Consider the following 24,382-nt stretch of genomic DNA (forward strand, 5'->3'; position numbering starts at 1 on the left):
TAGTCGCCAAGCTTGGTGAATAATTCTCAGCCTTTTAACGAATTCGATTGCGATGTTCACCACCGGATCTTGATATCATGGGTTCAGTAATTCTTTTTCCCCTAAAATGTTTAACTCAAATTAGAAAAGAAGCAGTATCTTTTGGAGATATTTATAATGTGCAACATTTTTGATTTTCACGTTTACTTTTGATCTTTCTATTGTTATATATTTTCTTTTTAAGTGTTCGCAACTTTTAGCTTTTCTAACAATTGAAAATAAGAATTAGGCTCCTCCTAATATCATTCATTCATTCACAATCTTCATTATTAATCTTACCTCTAAAATATTAACCACCTATCAAATGAAAGATGAAACTCTTACAAGAGCACTGAAATTTTGTATACTGAGTAAAAGTGTAAAAATGGCCATCCTATAATGTGGACAAATGACGAAACGAAAGACAAAGAGAAACGGTTTGTCGACACTTAAATTCATATTTAGCGTAATTTATTTGGAGGCAATGCGTTAAAATCAGACAAAATATTTTTCTTTTATTGCAGAGAATTACGGCCTCTACAAAGGTAAATATGTGTAATTTCTCCTAAGATAAATAAATATTAATTTCTGATTAAATGCATATAAATGTTGCTTATTTAATTTAATATTACTTATTACATTGTGATTTTTTCATTTTGTGAAAGTTGCTATAATGTCTTTAATATTCGCAAAATTCATTTTAAATGTCGCCAAATTTGACAAAGAATACGCAGTGCAATACTGAGGTACTTTAATACTGTAACTGCACACATAAGAAAAATGTAGAGTACAGACCTGTATTAATGGAGCTGTGTTTCATAACACGTCCGCCCACAATACCGTCACTACTGTTTGCGGTTACGAGTACCAGCATCAGCCTATCCTTCTGAAGCAATCGACGGTAAATTTTAGGAACTTTACGCCACACGCCACATACCTAGTAGAGGAGAGAAAAACACTAGTTAATCGTATTAAACTGACTGGTATTGTAGTTGACACAATGGAAAAACAGACAAAAATCTAAAAGATTCAGCATTTAAACAGAGGTGTACAGAGAAAGGGACAGTTTACCACACGCAGCACATTTCTTTGGGACAGCAGTTTTCGCCTGTAGCAGTATTTTATAAGAGTTAGTCATGCAGATCGACTAGGCACATAAAGGATAATTGTAAATTGCACCATGACATTGCAAGGTTTACTTTAATTTTCTAATAGTTATTTTTATTTTAGAACAAGCCTTTCCTACACATTCTCATTTCCTACCTACATTTCTTTACAAAAATGAGCTTTCAGGATTACGAATTATGCAAATGAGGTGAAAACGAGTATTTAAGCTGAAGTTTAGATCCCTTCAATAGGCATTGGTGTGGAGATTTCTCCCTGTCATCGGAAAATAATCTTAGCCTCCTAACCAAGAGGCACATCTACACCACCTGCATTCGACCAATACTATGCTACTGAAAATCAATTTCACTAACAGCAAGTCGTACAGAATAAATTTTTGCGTATTATTACTGATTCCCACTATCTTATTTGCAATGAACTTTTGCACAGAGACTTAAAACTTGAGACTATTCCAGAATATATCCAAAGATCCAATGAAAAATTCTTCACCAAAGCCGTACAATGCGATTTCGTAAATTATTCTCAAGTATTTAATTATGAAGTTCTCTTTGAAGATCGAAGCATCCGGCCACTAGCAGCTCACACTTTCATGGGTGGAGACTGCAACTTCATCACTTAGCTCCTCAACTGGTAGCTGTCTATATTTCCAATCTTGCTGATTATTACTTTGTTGTTTCTAAGCTGTTTGGAAGTAGTTGCTTGGAAGTTGTAGTAACTGAAGCTGCGTTGTATCGTACGTAGTTGTGTTGCATTAGTTGTGTTGTATATTCATAGTCCAGATTGCTGTAGTATTGTTATGTTGAAGATGTGTTGTATTTTTCCTAATATTGATTGCTGTAGAATTGTTGTATTTGAGTTTGTCATTGATGCCAATGTTGTATATTGTATTTCTCTTATTGTTATCATTGAACCTGCATTGTCTTGGATCATTTTGGAAAATTCTGCTCTCTTGTCACTTCCGAGAACTTGTTAGATACTTTGGTCTTGCTCCTTTTGGTACTTCTCTCCTCTTCCTTCACTCCGTTTTCTCTTCAGAGATTGTTTCCATGTCCAGACTTCTATATGTCATGTGCCCTAGGGTTTGAATTCACGAACCGGCAACGTTGCTCTTCGCAATAGTTCGGTATAATATCGAGTCTAAGTCTAGTTCTTCAGTAGGACAGCGTGTTCAACCCTTCGGCCAAGTTGTTGCTATTTAGTCTAAGCTTATTGTTCTTCGGCCGTACTTCTACATGTCTGCTAGTATACGCTGGTGATACTTTAAATAAGGGCCAACTCTGTTAGTTGATTCTGTGCAGCTTCGCCTAGTTAATTTTATTTAGCGTTACATTAGTTTTATATTTTCTATTTTAACGCTCAAATGGAGGCCTACTGTACGCCCGAAAAGTGACCATCTGTTTATTTATTTTGAATTGGAATAAAGGGTAATTTAACCTTTTTTTGGACTTGTTGCTTACAAGAACTCAACGAATGGTCGCTATACAGTTCTTCAGTATTCTAGTTTACAAGGAAGTCTAAATTAGCTCGGGTATTACAACATTTCAACAGCCACATTACATTGTTATAGCTGTTTTTTTCTGTTGGAAAATTTGAAAGAAAATTACAAATATCAACTAAATTACAATCATGGTGACATTAATAATGAGTATAGTGTGAATACATCTCATAGCTTCTGTTCCCTCTTGAAACCATGACACTGATTTTGAAAATACTGTCTTCCAAATACTCGCTACACACTTTTCGCTATACAAATTCTTCCACCAAAAGAACCTCTCCCAGGATATAAACTGTGATTATAATCAGCCACCTCTCTCTTAATCGAATAATTAGATTTTCTAAAATCCACTTTTTGTATTTCACTGTTTATTCAGGTTCAAACCCATTACTTTTTACTATATACTCTTTAGAAATAACACATTTTCTTACATATTTACACTTATCACTTTCCTCAAAATATTTATTTTTGACGACCACTTTTGCTATTTTTGCGTGAACCATTTTTCTTCTCGTATCACTCTGACGCAAACATTTTCGTGTTTCTCTATCAGCAATTATGGGATATAATACTCAAAATTATCTTAATTGACAAACTTTTACATAATTAATTTTGTATCTAATACAGCTTAAGAATCTTTGTATTCAAATATTTTATAAATTTAAACACTGGCTTTTATTTCTATGCCCAGGAATGCAATTTTTTTTTTTTCATAGACAATCCGCCCTTTCAAAAAAAGTTTTAGATTATTTACTATTACTTATTTATTAGAAAAGAAAAATTTTTTTTCTCTTTAATTTTTTATTTGTGACTTTTCATGAGAGAATCATTGGCAGTTTAAAAATGTTTTTTTTTCGTTCTCACAGTAGTATCATTATAAGTATTGTTACGAAATGTACAGGCGCGGTGAGATAGCTTCCCTGCAAAGCAGTTTTAGGGTTGCTATAAAATGGCAAAGAAAGAGAAAAGGTTGCCACATTTGGCGAGAAATCGCCCATATGGCGACAAAATTGGCAATATGCCGTGAACGGATGGAGAACCTTCTGGAACGAATTCTTACCGGTTTAGTCCAGAATGTTTTCGAACACAAGCCGAAAACTATATAAACCCTGCTGGTCCGCAGTCAGTTAGTGTGTGTGCCTCGTCTACCGAGCTGATAGTGATAGTCAGTCATTGAGCGAGTGTCTCGAAGTCTAGCCCCGAGTTGGTCGTCGAGTGCATCGACAGAGTCTTTTAGTGCATCGCCGATACACAAGAGTATAGCTCTTGTGTATCGGCGATACTCAGAGAGCTATACTCTTGTGTATCGTCGAGTGCATCGCGAGTTGTAGCGTGGATACACAAGAATCTCGAGAGTACGTGGAGTTCCGAAAACAACCAAGCAGAGTTAGGAGCTGTACTCGGGTGCTTTGCAGTGAAGCTGTTTCCACCGTTATTGCCTGACAGTGTGAAGGCTGTGTCACTGATTGTTCCAACGTGTTTATAGTAGATTTCCGACGACTGTAAAAAGTGTTATTGGAGCTGTCCTGATTAACATTGGCTAAATAAAGTGTGTTTCGATACTTCATCAAGTGTCGTCGTTATTTACTCCAAATCCACAACCCCGTACGAACGTGAACGAAGAAAATAACGCAACGACTGGTGTCAGAAAAGGAAAAACGTAATAATATATACATATATATTTTAAAATTTTCCTACTTAATTGATTTATACAATTCTGTTTTCGATTTGTGGTTGAAATTTATTCGAAATTAATAATTAATTGTAAATTTAACGCATCAATAAATATGAACTTTTTTTCAACCCCTCGTGAAATCGGCTCATTATTTAGCATCTTTTTAATCTTTCTATAGAAAGCAATCTACTTCTTGTACCTTTTGTTAGTAAGTCATAAAAATATTTTTTTAAGTTACAGAATTTTTAATTGTAAGCCTATGGCTTGTCTCATTTAATTCCCAGGTTGTTTTTAATATTAAATGATCTTTTGATCAACCCCCAAACCCTATTGTATAGTTACGAACGGACAAAGTTTGCGGATATACAGAAAAAAAATTATCAGTAGAAAAAGTATCAGTAGAAAAAAAAATCTCTTAATAGCATACAGGAATCAATTTCCATACTTGATGATGACGAAAATTTATAATTGGTGTCAAACATAAAGACATGTAGCATAATGTTAAGTCTATGGATAACTTCTTTTTCCAGTACAAGTGTCCCACTAACAGAGGTGTCTAACTTCAGTAGTTTCACTGTGTTAAGTATCCAAATACATGATGGAGGGGAAAAAATGAATATTCATACTCTGTACGATTTCATATCTATACTCTTTCAGATGCTAACAAATTGTTTGATTTTGTGTGTGATGTTATGGATAATCAAATGAGCTTAACGATAAAAAGTTTTGAAATAAAATATAATTTAACAATTTTGAAAACTCATTAGTGCTTATCAATAATTTTTTATTATTGTGTCCTCTTCATTCTTTTCTTTTCATATGCCAAGCTTGGATTAAGGTTTCCCAAAATGAGATGTTCACGCCTCTGAGTTGCATAAAAATGCGTATCTCTGTTATGTTTCATTTTGCAATGTCAAGTGACATTTCAATTTCAAGCATCGCGGATCGTAATTTAAGTTTAATTTCCACATTTCCTGTTCAAGGACGACGTAATGATAATAAAAATATTAATTAAAGCAAAGTAATGTAATTAAAATATTAATAAAAACCTAGTATTAGTTATTAGTTTATTATTTATATTATAACAGTGCATAGAAAAGAAAAGGAGCGCTTCAATTAAAATTTTTTGATAATAAATGTAAACTTTAATTGCGCAAATACGGGCATATTTTTCACTTTATTATTTGGCCTAAGCCGAAGCTGAATACTAAATATTCACCTCATTTTAAACTGACATGATGCTTGAAGATAATTCTCTCTTAAACTTTAACTTGCGCTATGAATGTTCAACCATTAAAAAAAATAATTGTACGTATTTTTGTTCATCATTCTGATGTCTGGATTTTATGTTAATTCATTTAAAACTTATCATTTGAAAGCAGATTGGAAGAATGAAATTAATGATAAAAATTGAGGATTTCAATTTATGTGTTATTATTCACTAGCCAAATTAGAAATCAAGCTGAAATACAATACAAATGCAGGTTGCATTTCTTTCAAAGTGTATTAAGCTACACTTAATAGTAATAGGGGTTCTTTAATGCTAAAAAGAAAAAAATATGTAATGATTCTAATGAGTAATTAAGAAGGGAGATTAACAACTGCATTTGTTATTGTTAAAGTGTTTAGTTTGTTCATCAATAACAGAGAGATGAAATTGGGAAGATAATATCCTACGCTTTACCCAATAGGCTAGTCCGTAGAAGATAAAAATATTTTATTTCGGGCAGTGGCAACACGTCTAATTTCAGTCGCCCAATTTGCTGCTTAAATCTGAAAGACAAATCTCTTAAATTTCACCTTAAGGCCCCATCTTGCTTTTAAATCGGTCTATTTTCTGGTTAAATTTCAAAATATAAACATTTTACGATTTGCTTTTAAATGGTTTAGTTTTCTGATTAAATTTCAAACATAAATAAATATCTTACGGTATTCGAAGTGTCAACACACTGCTTTTAAATCGCGCAGTTTGTTAATCAAATTTTCCACAATAAAAAAATTCTGTAATTCAAAACTTTGGCTTCGATTCTTTATTACATAAAGAACACAGGAAGCTATCTTAATTTGTTTTGTTTGAATATAGTTTCATAAATCTTGTGCATTAAAATGCAATCATACAGCGCGTGCCGCTTAATGTAATGACGTTTATCCACGACTACTTTGATTAAGAGATGAAAAACGATGAAAGCAACGAACGATGAGCTACTAAACGATAAGAGCAAACGAACAAAACAGAAAGGAAATTTAATGTATATGCAACAAGGAACATATAAATGAGCAAAAGTTTTATTTGGAAAATGCTATTTATGAACTGTTCGTAATATTTTCAACGAAAACTGTCATTTACGAACAGTTCATAACATCTCTGGAAATTATTGGGCCGATGCTATATCTCTAATTTTAATATACTCAGAGGTCATCTCTCATTCAATGAAAGAGAACATGCAAATATCATATTTAAAAATAGACAAAAATGCAACCTTACTTTGGCGTAGATGTTTCAGGTAAATTTTTTTAAATTTAATTTTGCAAAATTTTTTCTACTTCTGAAAAAGGGAGACCCATTGTTCATTTTCAAAATGGATAGTTATTTAAAATCTGAGCTAAACTAAGGTTGCTTTTTTGCCCGATTTTAAATGGGTGAGTAAAATCGAAAATAAATTGGTATTTAGCGACATAATTCCTTACTTGGCAATTTTTATAATTTATTTTGACCTTATTTAGCGATCCCTTAGTTGGAGACTTTAGTTAAAAAATTATTCGCTAATACTTTGATCCTATTAACCGAATTGTTATTCCCAATAAGAGATGTACTTTCTATGTTTTCGTATATAAACGGCCGGGAGTTCTGTAATTCGATATAGTATGTGAACAAAAATATTAATCGCGATCACATTAACGGTTTTATCCTAAAACTTATGACAAATTCAATAACAACAGAAAAAGGACACTGTAAATTTGACCAAAGTGTTTTTTACCTTTGAACCTTGAATATGGTGGGGTGCAAAAGGAATGTCATGTTCTTCCAAAATATTTCCTTCTTCGTTGGTAAAACGCACCGAAGTTGGCCGAGGTATTCTAAAATAAAATGCGGTTGGGTTAATATACGTCATTTAAATTTCCAAGAAGAGATATAATTAAAAATTTATACAAATTTACTCTACGGTAATACAAATACATATTAAATTATCATATGCAAAATAATTAAAATAAAAATTTTAATAGTACTGATGGAGCAAGCTGTTCGTTGATGTTTCTAAATAATCTCTCCAGGCCAGCCGAAAGAAACTGAATATTTATTATAAATAAAATACTACTAAAAGATGGTTTTTATATAATAAAACTTTAGTTAAAAAGAAATACGATAAAATAATTTACCATGCAGTTTCATGGAAGCAGGACATTAAACAATTATTTACAAAATTCGTCTGCAATCGTATAACAATAATAAAAGCAGGAGACATTCTAGATAATGATGCATAAATAACTATTCCTTCCAAATGTATTCAAGAATTTATTTATTATTCTTAAAATGTAAAGAAGAATTGCTATACATAATTTCTAGAGGTGTAGATATAGTCAATCTTCTTAAAAACTTCCTCATTAACTGCCATCTCAGAAGACAGAGCAGAAGCAATGATAGGCCGCATGTAACTCTAACATTAAACTGCTGACGAATTCCAAAGCTTTTTTTAGCTAACACTGCATATGTCACCAATAAGTGCTAGCCAGCAAACAATTTAATATAAAATACATAGTGATCAAAGCTGAAGGAATTTCCCTCAAACAACGTCTCTATAAAATGCTCTTGATGAAGGGTTATTACAAACCGAAGTAAGGTTCCACAACGGTGAAATGATAAAATTACTAAACACTGGTAGTTGATCCGACTTTAAATCCTGACAAACGAGTTGACTGAATGGGAATTTTTTTAGGTGACTAGGTTTCCTCATTCGTGTATGAGTCACTTTCCTTCAGAAAATCTTCCACGAAAGCGTCCTTCCTCTTAAGCGGAAAATCTTCCTGTGCTATGCTATAATCTAACTAGTCCAAATTATTTCTGATCAGAACTTTAGGAGAATTATAGCTGCTGATCAGCAATGATTTCGTGATTTATTACCTAAATAAAAAGTTTTCTCAGAAAGCAAGTTCAAGAATGAGCAAAATTTAAGTGATGAAACTTGGCTCAGTGGTTTAGCATTTCTTACAGATTTTGCATTGGTGATTAAAAATTTATAATTGCAAAGAAAAGGTAAGGTAATTAAAATGATGCGTAGCATTAATGCATGGAAAATAAAATTCATTATGCTAACCAAAATGTTCCACAATACAATTTGAATCACTTTCCAAATATGTCCGATCATCAAAATTGTAATTACAGCATTGAAAAATACGTTGCAGAAATTATAAATGTGACTGAAGACTTTCAGGTCATATTTCACGACTTTTTTAAAGAAATAACAATGTCGCATATTGTCGCTACTACTTCTGACGCATTTAATATTGACCCCCCCCCCGCGGAAAAAAGTCAGAAAATGGATTTGTAACTCTACAGACTTATCTAACCTTATACGCCAAATAACTTGAAGGTTTTTGGAGATACTCAATCCAGTAAAGTATCCAAATGTCATAAAACGTAGCGAATATATTTACTCTTGTTTTGAATCTGCAGAGGGTGTTTTCACATTTTTAGAATAATTTCGATAAATGATTAAAAAACATATATATATATAATAGCTTTTCTTCCTTTACTCTTACTATAGATATGGATTATTTTGTTTAGATGAATGTTCATTTTATGCAAGATGGATTTAAAAATAACATTTTTACAGATAAAGGTTAGACTTAATTTACAGCATGCGCCACTTCCAGGGATCACGTTAGTAGATGTCTATTTTGATAACGTTCCAGGACGAGAAAAAATAGCAATGGAGAAAAAACACCAAGTAATTAAAACCCGTCAAAGTAAAATATAACATTAGCAAAGCAACAATCTCGTGTCAAGAACTCTACCGATTTCGAGGGCAAACAGGTACAGGTCCCTCTTCATCAAGAGCAAAGAAATCTACACATTTCTTCATCTGCTATATTGCTATCTAAAATGAGGACATTAGGAAAACAAGTCCGGCGCTGTGTTATCCGAAATGAATTCAGATGTACCGTACATATCCAAAGTAATCTATCTTTTAACGAGGGTGGGCGAAACAGGTCCTCTCCTACACGTCCATTTAGGACGCGATATAAAAAAACATTCAGCGGGTACAACTCTGTCAAGTTCATTCATAAACTGCAGCCTCATTAAACATCGGAGTTGAGATCTAAAGAGACTTCTTCCGATGCTTGGAGGGAACCTGTTTGAGACGTCAAACTCGTCACATATATTACGCGCGATGCGTTGGGCGACTTTTATTTAGGAAAAAAGAAAACTTGAATGATAAAAATGGATAAATTACTTTTCCATTTTTAAATCTTCTTAGTGGCAACTGGATATAGGCAGATCTAAACATCTGCGTTTCAAAACTGTGTTTGCGAACAACGGCGACACTATCCAGGTTCAATTGTTTCGTTGCGCGATTAAAATAGTTTCAAATTAATAGGGGATGGAAACATTTTTTCAAAAATCTGCTTTTATAGATACAGGAGGTGGATCTTAATGATCCTATTTGTCCAAGGCTATTTTGATAATATTAAACGATTAGAAGCAAATATCATTCAAATTAGCAACCCAATTTCACTCATTTAATATCAACACAAACAGAAACGTAATCCTTTTTACAGCATTTCTATATGAAAAAAGTCATTGCTAGTGAATTGTCCGTAAGCACGATAAAAAAATTCACTTGTGAACTGTCTGTAGTGCTTCTGGAAATTATTTCACCGAAATTGCATCTTCGGAGGCCATTCTTCTTATTAGCATTTATAAGAAATTCAAAGATTTCATCTTTACATTTTTCAGAAAGTTTATTACATGACGTGCCTGGATTCGTTTCAGAAAGGTCCTGGCAGATAGCTTTCGTCTGAAGAAGAGAGAGCTGCATTTGATTGTTCTAAAAATCAATAGAGTTACTCAAAATATGCGCCAAACTCAACAAAAGCTTGCTTTTTTGCCTAGTTTTGAATGACTGAATAAAATAAAAACCAAGCATCTTGTTCACCTAATCTCTTACTTCGGGATATTTTTCAATCATCTGACAATTTTTAAAATTAATTTGGACTTTTTTTGGAGAACTTAACATTTTTATAACATTAATCGAATTGTTGATCATAATAAGCGAAGTATTTCGGTAATCGATAACATTAGCCGTGAACTCGTTAAGTGTCGTCTATTGTAATATAATTGGAGCTTGAATTATAGAACTTAGAGATTAGAGATAGCAAACGTATGAATAGATACTTTCACAGCACTTCAATTAAGAAAATGTAAAAATTTCCTTACAAAGTGTTTTGCTTTTTAACTATCTTTAACGCAATAGCTTTATTTCTGGTAGTTCTCATAACATTTTTGAAAATCATTTGACGAATGCTACACCCCTAATCCCCTCATTCACTGACAAATGTAAAATTTATGAAATATAACACAAAACTTTGACGCTGATGTTTTCAGAGGACTTTCTTTAAGAAGCAGGGGTTTGCTCCTAAAGAAGAGGGATCTGTGTCTGATGATCCTTAAAATCAATAGAGGTATTGAAAATCTAAACAAGACTTAAGTTGCTTTCTCGGCTAATTTTACATAATGCATATAAATAAATATGCAAAATAATGAAATAAATAATGGAAAAGAAGCTCTTTGGCGACTTAATTCCTTACTTGGTGATATTTTGACACTTAGGAATTTACATTGGCTCCCAAAAGTGTTCGTATACTGACGAGTTTCAGTCAAATATTTCTTTATTCATTAACAAATATTAATATTTGAAAATGAGAATTTTTCGATAATATCTGTAAATTTCTCTCGGGAAAAACATTAGTTATTTTACGAACACAGAATTTTTTTTTTGGGAACATAAATAATAAAAAAACTAACAGAAAAGTTACCTCACAAAAGTCTTCGCACGCTTTGAAGAAATCTGCACATATTAGTAATCAATTTTTTTAAATTTAAAATGCCAAAACATGGAAAACATTTTTGAAACTGAAAGTATATATCTACGCTCAACGTTTTCGATGATAAAACAAATTTTTCGGACACACTACTTTGTAAGACATGCATAAATAACGGATCACTTTTGGTTAAAAAAATTTTAAAAATTCCGTTTTATGTGAGGTGATAGTGCCCGCGTTGCTGCCGATAAATACGGTAACCCTAAGGAATTCTTCAATCGCAGAGACAGAATAGAGACGGGCTATCGAGGAGTACGCATATTTGAAGCCTTGAAATAAAGATAAATTGGCACTTTTCCGTTTTGCCGGCGCAGGCGATAAAGTCGCCAATAATGGTACAACCGATGCCAAACGAATATCCTCGATGGTAACCTTTTACTCCTCATTTTCAAAACAAGTCGCAGCCATTTCTTATCAGATTGTTTCTTTCAATACTGGCATACAATTACACTGAATTTTTACCAGATAGTTCAATTTTATGCACTAAGACCATTCGCGGGCGGTAATTAAGTCAATTAGGATGCAATCACACCGCTCACCCGATGGCGAAAATATAGAAAAGGAAAAGTCAAGGGTTAAGTTCATCAATTCTAATGAGAATGCACTAGCGAAGTAAAGCACTGCGGTTTTACATAACTTCTGAGTAAGCTATTTATGCGAATTGAAATAATTCTTGCATTTAAACTTGTACTCCAAATTAAGATTTAACTTGAAATTAATGTAGATAATTACTGAGAGAATTAGATTTTTGTAGCGTAGTTTACGTGATATGAGATCACTTGGGCTCACGTGATATTAACCGTCGGAATCAGGATGTTGTATCATGAAAGCATAGTAAATTCTTAAATTAATTCTTTTTACAAATTTGCTGTCTTTATTTATTGGCTTTTTTACAAAATTTAACGACATTAAAATGTTTATACCTTCAAAATAAAAATTCTTAGAACTAACATTTGTCAACATTTTGTATGTGTATACTGTATGTTGTCGACAATAAAGTCCGCTTGGCGAGATTTGCGCCGGCGAAACGGAAAAGTACCGATAAATTTTTATTGTGTATTATGTCAAAATAAAGTTTTTCATAAACGTATTTAATGTGACATGGACAATGTGATATTGGCACCATTCCATTATGTCTCAACTTACGAACATTCAAGGTGATTTTCAAAAGTGCTCAAACTCAAATTGCATGGGGCCGAAATGACCGATCTGTATTTTTTAATGAAATTTTAAAACAATTTTTAACATAAAAAATAATTTCATTTCATTTAACTGAATATCTATCAAAACATATGTAAAAATACTGATAACACAAAAGGGAGAAATTCAAATTTATGTTATTTTCTATCTAAAGTCTACAAGTTAGTACATGCCAGAAATTTCTATTGGTTCTAATTAATAATTCAAACGCGCTGACAGCAAATATTAAATATTAAACTTTAAATAACTTTTAACCATAACAGGACAATTGGAAATTTCAGAATACTGAAAAGCCACCAGCTGTCGGCTAGCAAGCTAAATTACTAACTCTGCCAACGCGGGAAGTTCTCTCACATTACACCAGTCCATGTAGCATGACGTACAAGCATACAACAGCAGAAACAAAGTCCCAACCTATTCATTCTATCTTTTCTCCTTCAATAAGTTACGCACGTAAGCTCATTTCATATATCTACAACTACGAGTATTTATAACTAATACATAATTAAAATGCCGCGAGTATGAAACCATTGGCACAGGTTTTCTAAAACAACTCCTCCACTAAAAATCACTTCGCTCTCATTAAATTCACTTGTGCCGATTTGAGAGTTCAAAACACCGTTCGTTACCTGAGACTTTTATGTTCAAATGGTTTTTTTGTGATCCGAGATTCCATTCTATTTTAAAACCCGACAATAATTCGTAATGACCGTGCACATTTCTGAAGCACAAGAAGGGATGCTAAGATCCTTGCAACACTTACCCTCTGTAGTGAATTGTGTAGTGCAAATCTCGTTTAGTGTAGACCAGGTAACCACGCGCTGCACCTGAAGTCAGAACCGGAGGTACCAATATTCTGCCCGTCAGCAAAACAGTGAACTCTGTAATAGAAAATCATCATTTAAATGAATGATCATTTAATAATTTAACTAAAATTTAACATTGTTTATTAAAAGAGGTTGTGCGTTACATTCCTCAAGAGCATTAATTATACATGAAAGTCATTTTGAAATACTTTTTTTAAGAATGTTATTATTCTTAGGACTAACCACCTCAAAAAACTAAAAGGAAAAATATATAATGATTTCAGCGATGTCCTTTCACAATCCCAAATGGTGATCACAATAATTTAAATACAGAACTGCGTTGATTGCTTTAAAATTGCTTAGTTTGTTAATTGATAAAAGATTCAATTTGGGAGAAAAAAATTTTACGCTTTGCCGAATGGCAACACTCTGGAGCTTAGACATTTAGACAGAAGATTCGGACTGTTCCCATTTAATAGAATTTAATAAAAATAATAAAATACAATTAAAAATGTTTCCTTACAATAAAAATAATAATAAGCTTTACAATAAACTTTTATTTTTATAAAATGCATTTGATAATGAATGTTCTAAAAGAAGATAGTTTAATGGCAATAATAGACAGAATACTTTTACCGACAAAATTCCTCTATAGTTTTACATCGCGAATAATAAGATCGTAGGGCGCTCAGGATACATTTAAAAAGATAATATAATGGCTTATACATTTGTCAAAGCAATTAAATGAATAGATCTCGTGATTTAGACCAGTGGTAGTGAACCCTTATAACTTCACGAACCGCTACATATATAATTTTAATACTTGGCAGACCATTAATATGAGTTAAAAAACCTTAAATCAGACCTTAAAAACAACATATTAATACGAAAAAAAAAATCAGCTTTTCAATATATGAAATTTTAATTTTCGTTTGTTAATATAATTTCGAAATATTTGATGTTCAGCAGCATGCCTTTATGGAAATTCAGGCTACGCCCCTGATTATGAGTAGCAATTAAAACACTAATAACATCTCACTGATACACATATTTCGTTCACATTGAAAAATTATATGAAAAGTACAAAAATCTTGCCGTCCTGTATAAAAAGCTTCACATTTCCATATCACTGAAAAGGAACTTCACGAAAAGCAAGAACAAACCGGCAAACGCAAAGCAATGTCAATAAACTGACAGTGTTATGCCACCAATTTTTAATTTTGTAAACATAATAATCATCGCTTACTCAGCAATAACACCATCGATCAAATGTTAGCAACAACAAAAACGGAAACTTCCAGTGATGCAATTGTAAACAAGAATGCAGATGGGTCTCATAAAAATCCACCAGGTTGCCTATTGACACGAAGAAAAACTGCATTAATAACGACTATAATAGCATATGTTTGTAATTCAAAAGGTAAGAGAATTCCAGTTCGCGCTATTATTGATAACAGCAGCATACCCATGGATGCCGACTCTCACTTTCAAATGTCACTAGATACACCTGCAAAAGTAACTAAAAAGTCGCTAAATTCAGAAGGAATTTCGCTAAAAGTAGTAGCTAAAATTAAAAAAAAAAGTATAATACACATTCCATAATAGGTTTTGTTACTCGTCATTTTTTTAAACTGAATCTTCATAAAAATATAAATAATGACCCATTTTTTCTGCGGACCATCAAAAAGTTTTCACAGACCACCGGTTGGCGACCGCTGGTCTAAGAAATAGCGCAATTTCCAAATGGCCCAAAATTCAGAAATTAAATTACAAATTTTATACAAGTTTTATTGAAAAATAATTTTCTGCTGTATTCGATGGTGAAAAGAGTAAAATTCTGTTACGCTTACTTCGTTCGTTTATTGTTATAGTCAAATCTTCAAACCTCGGGTACCGGAAAAGAAAAAGAGAAATTCGACATATAACGAGATGATTATGTCAAAGATAATGACTTTGCCAAACTAAAGAGTATACACGATATTATTAAAAACACATACACGATATTATTAAAAATTAAATAATTGAACACCCACCTTCAGTTGAAGAAAACTATAAAGAGAGTCTTTTCAGAATAGAAAATGAATAATTAATATAAAAAATCCGTTCGAGTGCTACGATAGAGCAGTAGGCTTGAAAATGAAGGAAAGGGAACAAACTATCGACATAGCAATCGATTCGTTGATAAAAACTTAAATTTAAGAAATGACAGGTCCGAAATCTTTAGTTGCAAATTCATGCAGAATACCTAGAAGTTTCTCAAACGCCTATAAACATATTAGTGCCTTTCTAAACTGTTGTATTTAAGTTACATACCTTTCTCAACGTACGTGGCAACAAAAACAAAATATGGAAAAAAATTAAGGCAGAATATGAAATGCGACTGCAGGAACATTAAGACTTGGACACTTTGGGCAAGGGAAAAAAAATGCAAGCACATCCCAATCACTAAATATAACGTAAGGGTGCGTGACATCTGGAGCAAGGGTTAACGTTATTAATGAATAAATTACATTAATTTTATGTTAAAATATTTTAATATAAAATACTTTTCTCTAATTGCCTTTACATACAGTACCTAACCTATAGCATACTGATATACTTTAAATACTATTTTGAGATACCTTTTTCTAAGGGTAAGGATGGCGTCCCCCCCCTAAATATTTGTAGTTAAGGGTTCCGCGAATGCACTGATTTAGACTTTCGGAAGCGCCGTTATTTTGATACTGCCGGTTTCCAGGGGTTTTATTGTATGTATAAAAATTTATTAAATGAATAATAAGGCAATATATATACTACGGTTAAATCCACCCTTCTCTTTTTGTGATTTTCAACACTAAAAGATGTTCCATGAAGTTTAAGGAGAGGTGAGTAGCGGCAAATAGGAGTCTGCAGTGGAACTCGTTTTTCCGCTAATATGTATCTCATTCATCGATATGGCAGGCAGCACCCATGCGCCTTCGAAAAAGACAGCGGGAGGAAAAATAGAAAGGTAAAAAAAGAAAACTTCAACAAGTCGCGCCACCTTGGCCAAACCAAGAGCTTCCATTGATTTCAGGTCAGCCCGTCGTCTCCCCAATTGGCGATGCCCAGTAAAAAGAAAAAAAAAATAGTGGAAGGAAAAAAGAACAAAAAAACTGAAGTCTAAAATGTAAATATTCCGGGTATGGCGCGCGTGCCTCGCATGTCCATCGAGTAGCTAAGAATAAAAAAAGAACTGATCGAATTCTGACCTGAAGTTCGGCGAAGAGATTTGTCCGAGTTGCCGCTGGTCCGCCATTTTTGGTCAGTTCTAGCTGACAGTGATTTTGATTTCAATCCAATTGATCGACCAAAACTTTTCCTCGGAATTTTAAATGCGCATAAAACTGAGACTTAGTCATTTTATGGCAACATTCATTCTTTTGGGAAGACTAGCGCTGGTTGAAACTGATTTTTACAACGAAACAAATTCAAAACGAAAAATAAAACTTATAATTTTAAGAGCGAATAAAATTGACACATTAGAATTTTATGGCAACATTAATTCTTTTGGCAACACAAGTGCTTGTTCAAACTGATTTTAGAAACGAAAGTTCAGATGTAGGCAACTAAGAATTAAATGTAAGGTAAAAATTTTGATACAATGAAATAAATATAAGGTTTTGTTTTTAAATTCCTCCTCAATAAAAATCTAATTTCCCCAATGATACATACACACACAAATAAATAAAAATTACAGATTACTAGTTATTTGAAAAAAAAAAAAAAAAAAAAAAAAAAAAAAAAAAAAAAAAAGAGAGAATTTGATTTTTACAAGGAAACAAATATAAAAAAAAAAGAGGGAATAAAATTATAATACAGAAAATTTCACCAACAACCGACAAAACATTTTGATGCAATGAAGTAAAGAATCTTGCTATTAAATTCTTTGCTTCTAGTGTTCTTAATTAAAAAATTGTGTATCACAGTTATAAAGAATTTGAATGGTTTTTATAACGGAACAAAATTAAAATAAAGGAATTAAGTTATACGCGTAAATAGAAATTCTTATATTTGTACATAAATAATTATAAACATAGCTATTTTTTATTCAACGCATAAACAAAAATGCATTGCTTGCAGATGTAAATAATTATAAACGTCTTTCTTACAAAGTTACCGAGTTTGAACATTTTCTTACAAAGTTACCGAGTTTTACTACCGAGTTTGACAATCGGTAGCGTTTAGATTTCGGCGCAGTTTATAGCCTTGAAGAGAAATTAGTAGAAACTATCTTAATCATCATCTTCTGCAGGTGGTAATTGGTAAGCTGCTCATACATAAATGAGTAACCGAACGTATTTATTTTTTGACACGCATTAATAACAGTTAATAAAATCTGTACCTGCAAATTTTGACTAAGAATTACGTCACACTGTAATTTAGCTCCATTTATAAATTTTTTGGCGCGTTAGACCTGTTCGTTTCTATGCTAGTGAAAATAATGATTTCAAAATCTTTGCAGCATCGTATTTTCAACAGATATAACTGAAATATATTCGCTAGGCCCATAAAATTCCTTCAAGTCTGCTGTATAGAATTCATAACATTCGAGTTATAAGAAAAAAAAAAACTTATTAGTATCACTAACACCCGAAAGATTCAATTGATGATGATGATGTGGCCACAAATGGCGACAATACACGGGTTTACCTTTTCAAAATTCGCATACATTTTTACGACCTTGCCTAACCGTCGTTGCGTAGGCTTTGAAGCGAAAGGATTATTTAATTCCCCCCTTCCATATTAACGCCATTTTATATAAAGATATATTATTATTTTATATCCCATTCTTTTTTATAATTCCCTCTGCAACATTTATTATTATTCTTTTTATTAATCTTTGCTTTTTAATTCCACTCTGCCTGTAAAGACTGCAGAGAACTGTCTACCTAGGCGTGGTTCGAGCATTGTGGCGCCAGCCGCAACGTTCTTTACGATCTACCAAAACAGGCTTAGGAAAACTCGAGTCGATAAGAGAGGGAGGGGAATACGGTATTTTTTCTTTGATAATGTATAAGGAAAAGTATGGCGCAGCTCCTCTATGGGAAGGACGAGAGATTATTTTATTTTCGAGAGTTTTTATAAGAAGGTAAATTATTTACCTTTGGGTGTGTTCGTTTTTGTATGAAGTCCAATCCCTTAAGTTGAGGTTTATTTTGATGGAGTTTATATTTGCATGCCATTTCAATAAGTCAGGTAGGGTTTACTAAACTCTGGCGGCGCCGTTACAGACACCTGAACTCCAAATTCATTACTTTCGGGTCAAAGTTGCCAACTGCTTTTAGTTCCTGCTTTAGAACAGGGATTCCCTGGAGGGGCCTGCAGAGGCCCCCCCCCTGGGGGTTGATGGAATTTTAAAGGAGGTCGATACTTGGCAATGGATCGTCATATCGAAAATCTCATTGATTACAAAAAAAATTAACAACAATAGAGTTAAATTTTAAATGATTACGAATTTAAATTAACATCAATATTTAAAATTATGTAAAAAATTAACTAATTAAAACATTTACTAATTGTTCATTGATATAAAGCTGTATCACGTAGTCAGGAAAAATTTATATATAAAACACATGAGAGGAAAAAATACTAAAATTTTTTTGAACAGGTAATTTGTTCGCTAACCGATTTATTTGTGAATTGAGACACGTAAGCGTACAATGTCTGCACATCATGGCACATTAAATTACTGTCAAGTGAATAGGGAAAAAGAGTGGGATCCGATCTTCTGCATCAAAACTGAGGTGCAAGTGCACAATTAGTGCGGAGAAACTATACCCGTACGATCAAAGGCGAAATTTTGGAATTCCGCTCACTTCTACCTGTACCTGCATTTTAGACAGAAACGATTATTTTGGGTGGAATGATTGCTGTACATATACACATGACTATAACTTTTAATCTAAAACCATATCCGAATACATCGAACATGAATCGCTGAGTAACTGTTACACAGAACACCCTCTGTAAGGTTACCCATAGCCCCAGGTGATTTGAGTCTTCTGTCGAGATGGTCGTCTTAGACGGATAATGATCCACACCAATACTCGCTTATATGTACCCAAATATCGATCAGTTTTTGAGGTACTTTTGTTAGGACGCCGTTGTTATGATAGCATTTATCATACAGTATGTATTTTATGTTGTACAAAAAAGGGCAAGCCTTAGAGAGCTAATAATAAATGCCTATCCTTGTTTATATACACACAGATCCGTTTTTTTTTTTCGGAGACAGTTTTGTTAGGGAGATGGTTGCCACACGTTTATTTACCATACAAGTATTTTTTAGTTAGTTATAAAAGAATACAAATCTCTGATACCTTTGGTTTATATAGTTTTCCTTACATGCTCAAAAACCTCTCTAAAGCAAGCATCCACGGCTCCAGATAATTTTGTTTTTTTTGTGGAGGTGGTCGTCTTGGAGAGATGATGCTCAACGTCAATTTTTATTTACGCGCTCGTAAATACAGCCCACTTGAGATGTGGTCAGCTAAACTTTTTTTTTGGTTCTCAATCATTTTGGTTCTCGTACATCTTTCATTGTCGTTACACGATAATTTCCCTTCCCCCTTCTTTCCCAAATTCGAAAAATACATATATATTTATTTAGATTACTTTTTAATGTGTTTAATAAATCAAACCAGAAAAGGCATAGAAAATGTTGAAAAATATCAAAACTAGAATAAATAGTTTTTTATATTTACAAACTGAAACTAAATACTTAAAAAGTTAAATAAAAGGTTGACAGCATCATTCCTCAAAGTCAGAAATTAGCCCTTGGATGACAACTCCTGTTCTAAAGGGATGAGTGTACATCTGATGAGTGAACAGAACGAATGGAATAATCTAAACTGATGCCGAGAAGATCAAAGAACACCAAACTTAAATATTATTTTTTTTCTAATTAACAAATTTTTTCTAATAGATTTGCATTAGAAATCTATAAATGATTAATTAAAAAAATTTAATATCCAACAGGCCTTTTAAAATTGAACAAAACAAAGTAATATCAATTTGAACGTAGATTTCAAATAAAACCCTATCCAGTGCGATCGAACATAAGTCTGCCTTCATCGGCAACCAAAAATAAAATAAAATAAAATAAAAGCTCTTGATGAAGAAGGGACCTGTAGCGGGTGGCCTTTCCAAAGGCTTTTAATGACCAAAACTTCCTAAAAGTACTTGATATTAAGATAAAATGTAACGGTACTTAAGTCGTCATGCCCTTCCATATACACTAAAGTGGACGCATATCAAACGAAATTTTGCAGTAAGGTAAAAAGGGAGAATAACTAGTACGTTATTATAAAAAAATCCTACTTATTGTTATTATCGGAACACTATTTAATATTAAAACAGAAATTCAGTGGATGAATTATATACTATGCATAATGTTTTTTAGTTATCCAGATGAAAAAGCAATTTCTCAACATGCTACAGTAGATACCGTCGTTCTCGATCTACGATCTTAAATTGCATGCGAACCGAATACTCGATCTGAAAACAGCCTTTTCCCTCCCTCTTATTTTTTAAGTCATTTTCTTTATTTCTTTCTTTTTGGAAATTAAAAAATTTCTTAACAAAATAAAAATTATTTTAAAACAATTTAATTTCGCTTACTAAATACATTTATAAAAACATACACAAAGAATAATAATATGAAAAAAAATTCAAATTTAAATTTGTTTTCTATCTGAAATCTAAAGTTTGGTACCCGTAAGATATTTTGTTGGTTACAAGTTTATAATTCAAATATGAGGATAACTATAGAATAAATTCTCAAACTGACAATGCTTTCTAGTAATTTTATTACCGCTAATTAAGAATTAAATAACTTAAAACGAAAATTAGAAAATTGTGAAAATTCTTTTCTCTCATTTATTAAACTTTTTCTCGATGTCTAAAATAAAAAATAGATATTTCTATATATAATTGTAAACTTCTTCATTTCTTATTTTAGCCTGACACCTGATGGCTTTTCCATTCTGATAAAGTTTGTAGAAGTCACTATAAATTACTTTCATCAGGGGTTCTCATTGGTCACTGTCACCCTCCGTACAGTGTTGCCATTGCTCGTTTTGAAATCGCTGTTTCTTAATCAAAAAGTCGTTAAAGTTTTACAAAATATGAAAATTTGTTTTACAAAATACAAAATAAGTTTGGGCTCCTAGATCCCCATAATCGGGAGGAACGTATGTTATTCAAAATTTGATGGCACTAGGTACCGTTGTTTTATCACAGAGAGAAACATACATACATTTATGTTGATTCTTCATTATTTAATTTCTTTAAGTATAATACAGAGCTCTAATATTTAGTGGCAAGAATTTGAAAAATGAACCGACAGTTATAGCGAATCAACGCAAAATGCCAAAAAGAAATTAATAGTCCTTCGTGGCAAATTGCCCCGTTGGATAAAAATCAAATATCACAACACCTGTATTTGCAACACACACGTAATTCTTAGATCTTCTTAGGCCGCATGCGACCCGCAAGCCTCCAATTTGAGACCACTGCTGTATACAATAAGGTTAGCCCCTGAACACTCATGTCATCTTTATAATTTTCAGTTATAACTTTTTTACCTTCAGGATGATCCTAACAATTTTCTTTGTTGTTTCATTCTTCACGTTAACTTTCTTATAGCTCACTGTTAAAAAATTTACGAAAGTTTTAAGCAAAAAGACCAAAAAAAAATCACGTTTTAGTTGAGAGTTACAGTGCAGGGTTGTGTAGTGATTAATAACAGGCGTAATGATGTTCCTCGGCAGTCGTAGCATTATCTCGAAAGATGTAAACGAGTGCAGTGCACGCAGTCATGGGTCATCAGACTCAAAATATCGTATATTAAACAAAATATTTCACGTCCTAAAAGCACGTATTTCAAAGAGAGCCTATGACAACACCTTATTGTTATGATAAACTACTACAGTATTTCATCCAGTTCTACATTTTGAATCGAATTAAAAGTGGTTCATGGATAAAAATTAGCATTGCTTACTTAGGTGCAAAAAGTGAAACTTTCCCGAATATGACTGAAAGACTAAAACTAAACTGTAGTCCAGACACATTTCTAATAGTAAAATCGAACATTCGTATCTTTATGCTCGCGCTGTGGACAAACGGCGACACCTATAGTCATCCATTTTTGAACACACAGAATTCTTTTCCCGAATATGTGCATCTCGAAGCCCGAAATTGAAATTAGTTCTAATTTATTTTCTGCTTTATGCAAACTTAATATAATTTTAATTAACAAATTCGTCGATTCAAGCTGTGTTACCTAGCTATCGCTCCGTAAATCCCAAAATACATACGCATTAAATTTAATCAGAAAACGTCGCGAATTGAAAGCAACGTGTTGCCACTTAAAAGAAATGAGCGGCCACTGCAAGAAATTAATTAATTTCATCTTTAATGCGCCAGTCCTGATGCTTCGGCAAAACGTTAGGCACTTAAGTTTTCTCTCACACCGTGACTCTCTGTTACGGATGAACAAAATAATCGATTTAAAAGCACTGATGGCAGTTATTCATATCTATTACTTCTAAACTACTATCCGGAACTGTGAAATTAAACTAATTGAGCTCATTAAAATCATTACCTACTTTTTCTTTTTTTAAACTACTTTAAACGTTGGTACTTTTTTTAATACAGCAGGGAAAGTGATATTACTCTCGATCCTCATTTGTCAGTTTGTATCCATCAAATATTATAGCCGTGTAGTATTTTTTAAAAAATAATATAGCGAATATAAAAAACGGTATGGCAACACTTAGTAATTTAACAAGAATTCTAATGTTACGTTGTTTTTAAATATTTTGTGATCTTACTGTTGAATTTTATGTAGCGCAAGCATGAAGAAACCGAAGTTAAATAATAAAGATAAAATAACAAAAAAAAAAAAAAAAGGGGGGGGGGACTGTCTACGTACGTCAATCTTGTAAAAAATGAACATTGAGAAAATAAAGTGCGAAAAGATTGAAAAAAATGAAAGATATATAGCGACACTCGAACGGGAATTCTAAAAACATGCTTTTAAAAATTTCTAAGTTTAAAGTAAGCGAGGTTTCATAACGAAATTTAAAAGACAAGAAAAGTCGTGTCAGCTGGCGTGAGTCCAAGAGCAGACAGGCAAAATACCAGCTCAGAGAGAGCATAAAAACCTGTATAAACCCTCTAAAGCGATATTAAAATCTAAATCCTTTTTTTCTTCTTTTTTATTATTTTATTTATTGTAATTTAATTTGTCAGGCATTTTAAAGTCAGGTACATGTCCCCTTTAAATGCTGCTTTCCCGATTTGCTTGGTATCTCACAGGAAAACCTCGCTTCGGGAGGGTGGGTAAAGTATGAAGTTTTCTATCGTAAAAACTGAACGCTTCTGTATGACCGCGAAAAACAACTGATTCAGATGAAAGGCTGCACAAAAAGCGAATGACAACAAAAAAATGATTCCTATTAAATGCAAGAAGGAAAATGTCTGCGCAATAAAAAGAAAGCCCGTTTCCGAACAATAACAGAAAAAATAAAAAGAAATTCAATAAAAAGCAAAGAAAAAGAAAATAATGATTAATAAGAATAAAGAAGATAAAACAAAAATGTCATTTTTAAAATTACATTAAAAATAAAGCGCATTTCTGCATTTTATTGCGGATTTCTGAGCAACATAAAAAATTCAATAAAAAGCAATATTTTTTTTACAGCCAAGTGCCAAACGGCATTTGGTTTGGGTTATTTGATTATGGCAAAACACTCGAGCCCGTTCGCTGCGATTCGAGCCCTGGACCGAACTACTAGTCTTCAGTTACCAAAACAAAGGCTGCTATGCGGTATTAAAATTACTAGTTACTATATAGTTATTATATGGTACTACATGGTAATAAAAGTTACTGTGTGGTATTAAAACTAAGGAAATAAGTCTATTTTCGGTCACAATAAT

At 32.6% G+C, this 24,382-nt stretch overlaps 1 protein-coding gene across 5 annotated transcripts in view; it reads right to left on the bottom strand.

The window, feature by feature from the left end:
• sog (chordin short gastrulation) overlaps positions 1–24,382 on the bottom strand; it is a 285,742-nt gene that overhangs the window by 116,060 nt on the left and 145,300 nt on the right. For all 5 annotated transcript variants that reach the window (XM_085825296.1, XM_085825299.1, XM_085825297.1 and 2 more), the window contains 3 exons: positions 13,378–13,495; positions 7,292–7,391; positions 814–955 (listed from right to left, as the gene is read on the bottom strand). In XM_085825296.1, the coding sequence (XP_085681422.1) occupies positions 814–955; positions 7,292–7,391; positions 13,378–13,495 (360 nt within the window). The remainder of the gene's footprint in view (positions 1–813; positions 956–7,291; positions 7,392–13,377; positions 13,496–24,382) is intronic.

The sequence above is a fragment of the Stegodyphus dumicola genome, chromosome 10 (assembly GCF_044657685.1).
Source record: "Stegodyphus dumicola isolate Sdum_Otavi_A_Nest chromosome 10, ASM4465768v1".
NCBI classification, from domain to species: Eukaryota; Metazoa; Arthropoda; class Arachnida; order Araneae; family Eresidae; genus Stegodyphus; species Stegodyphus dumicola.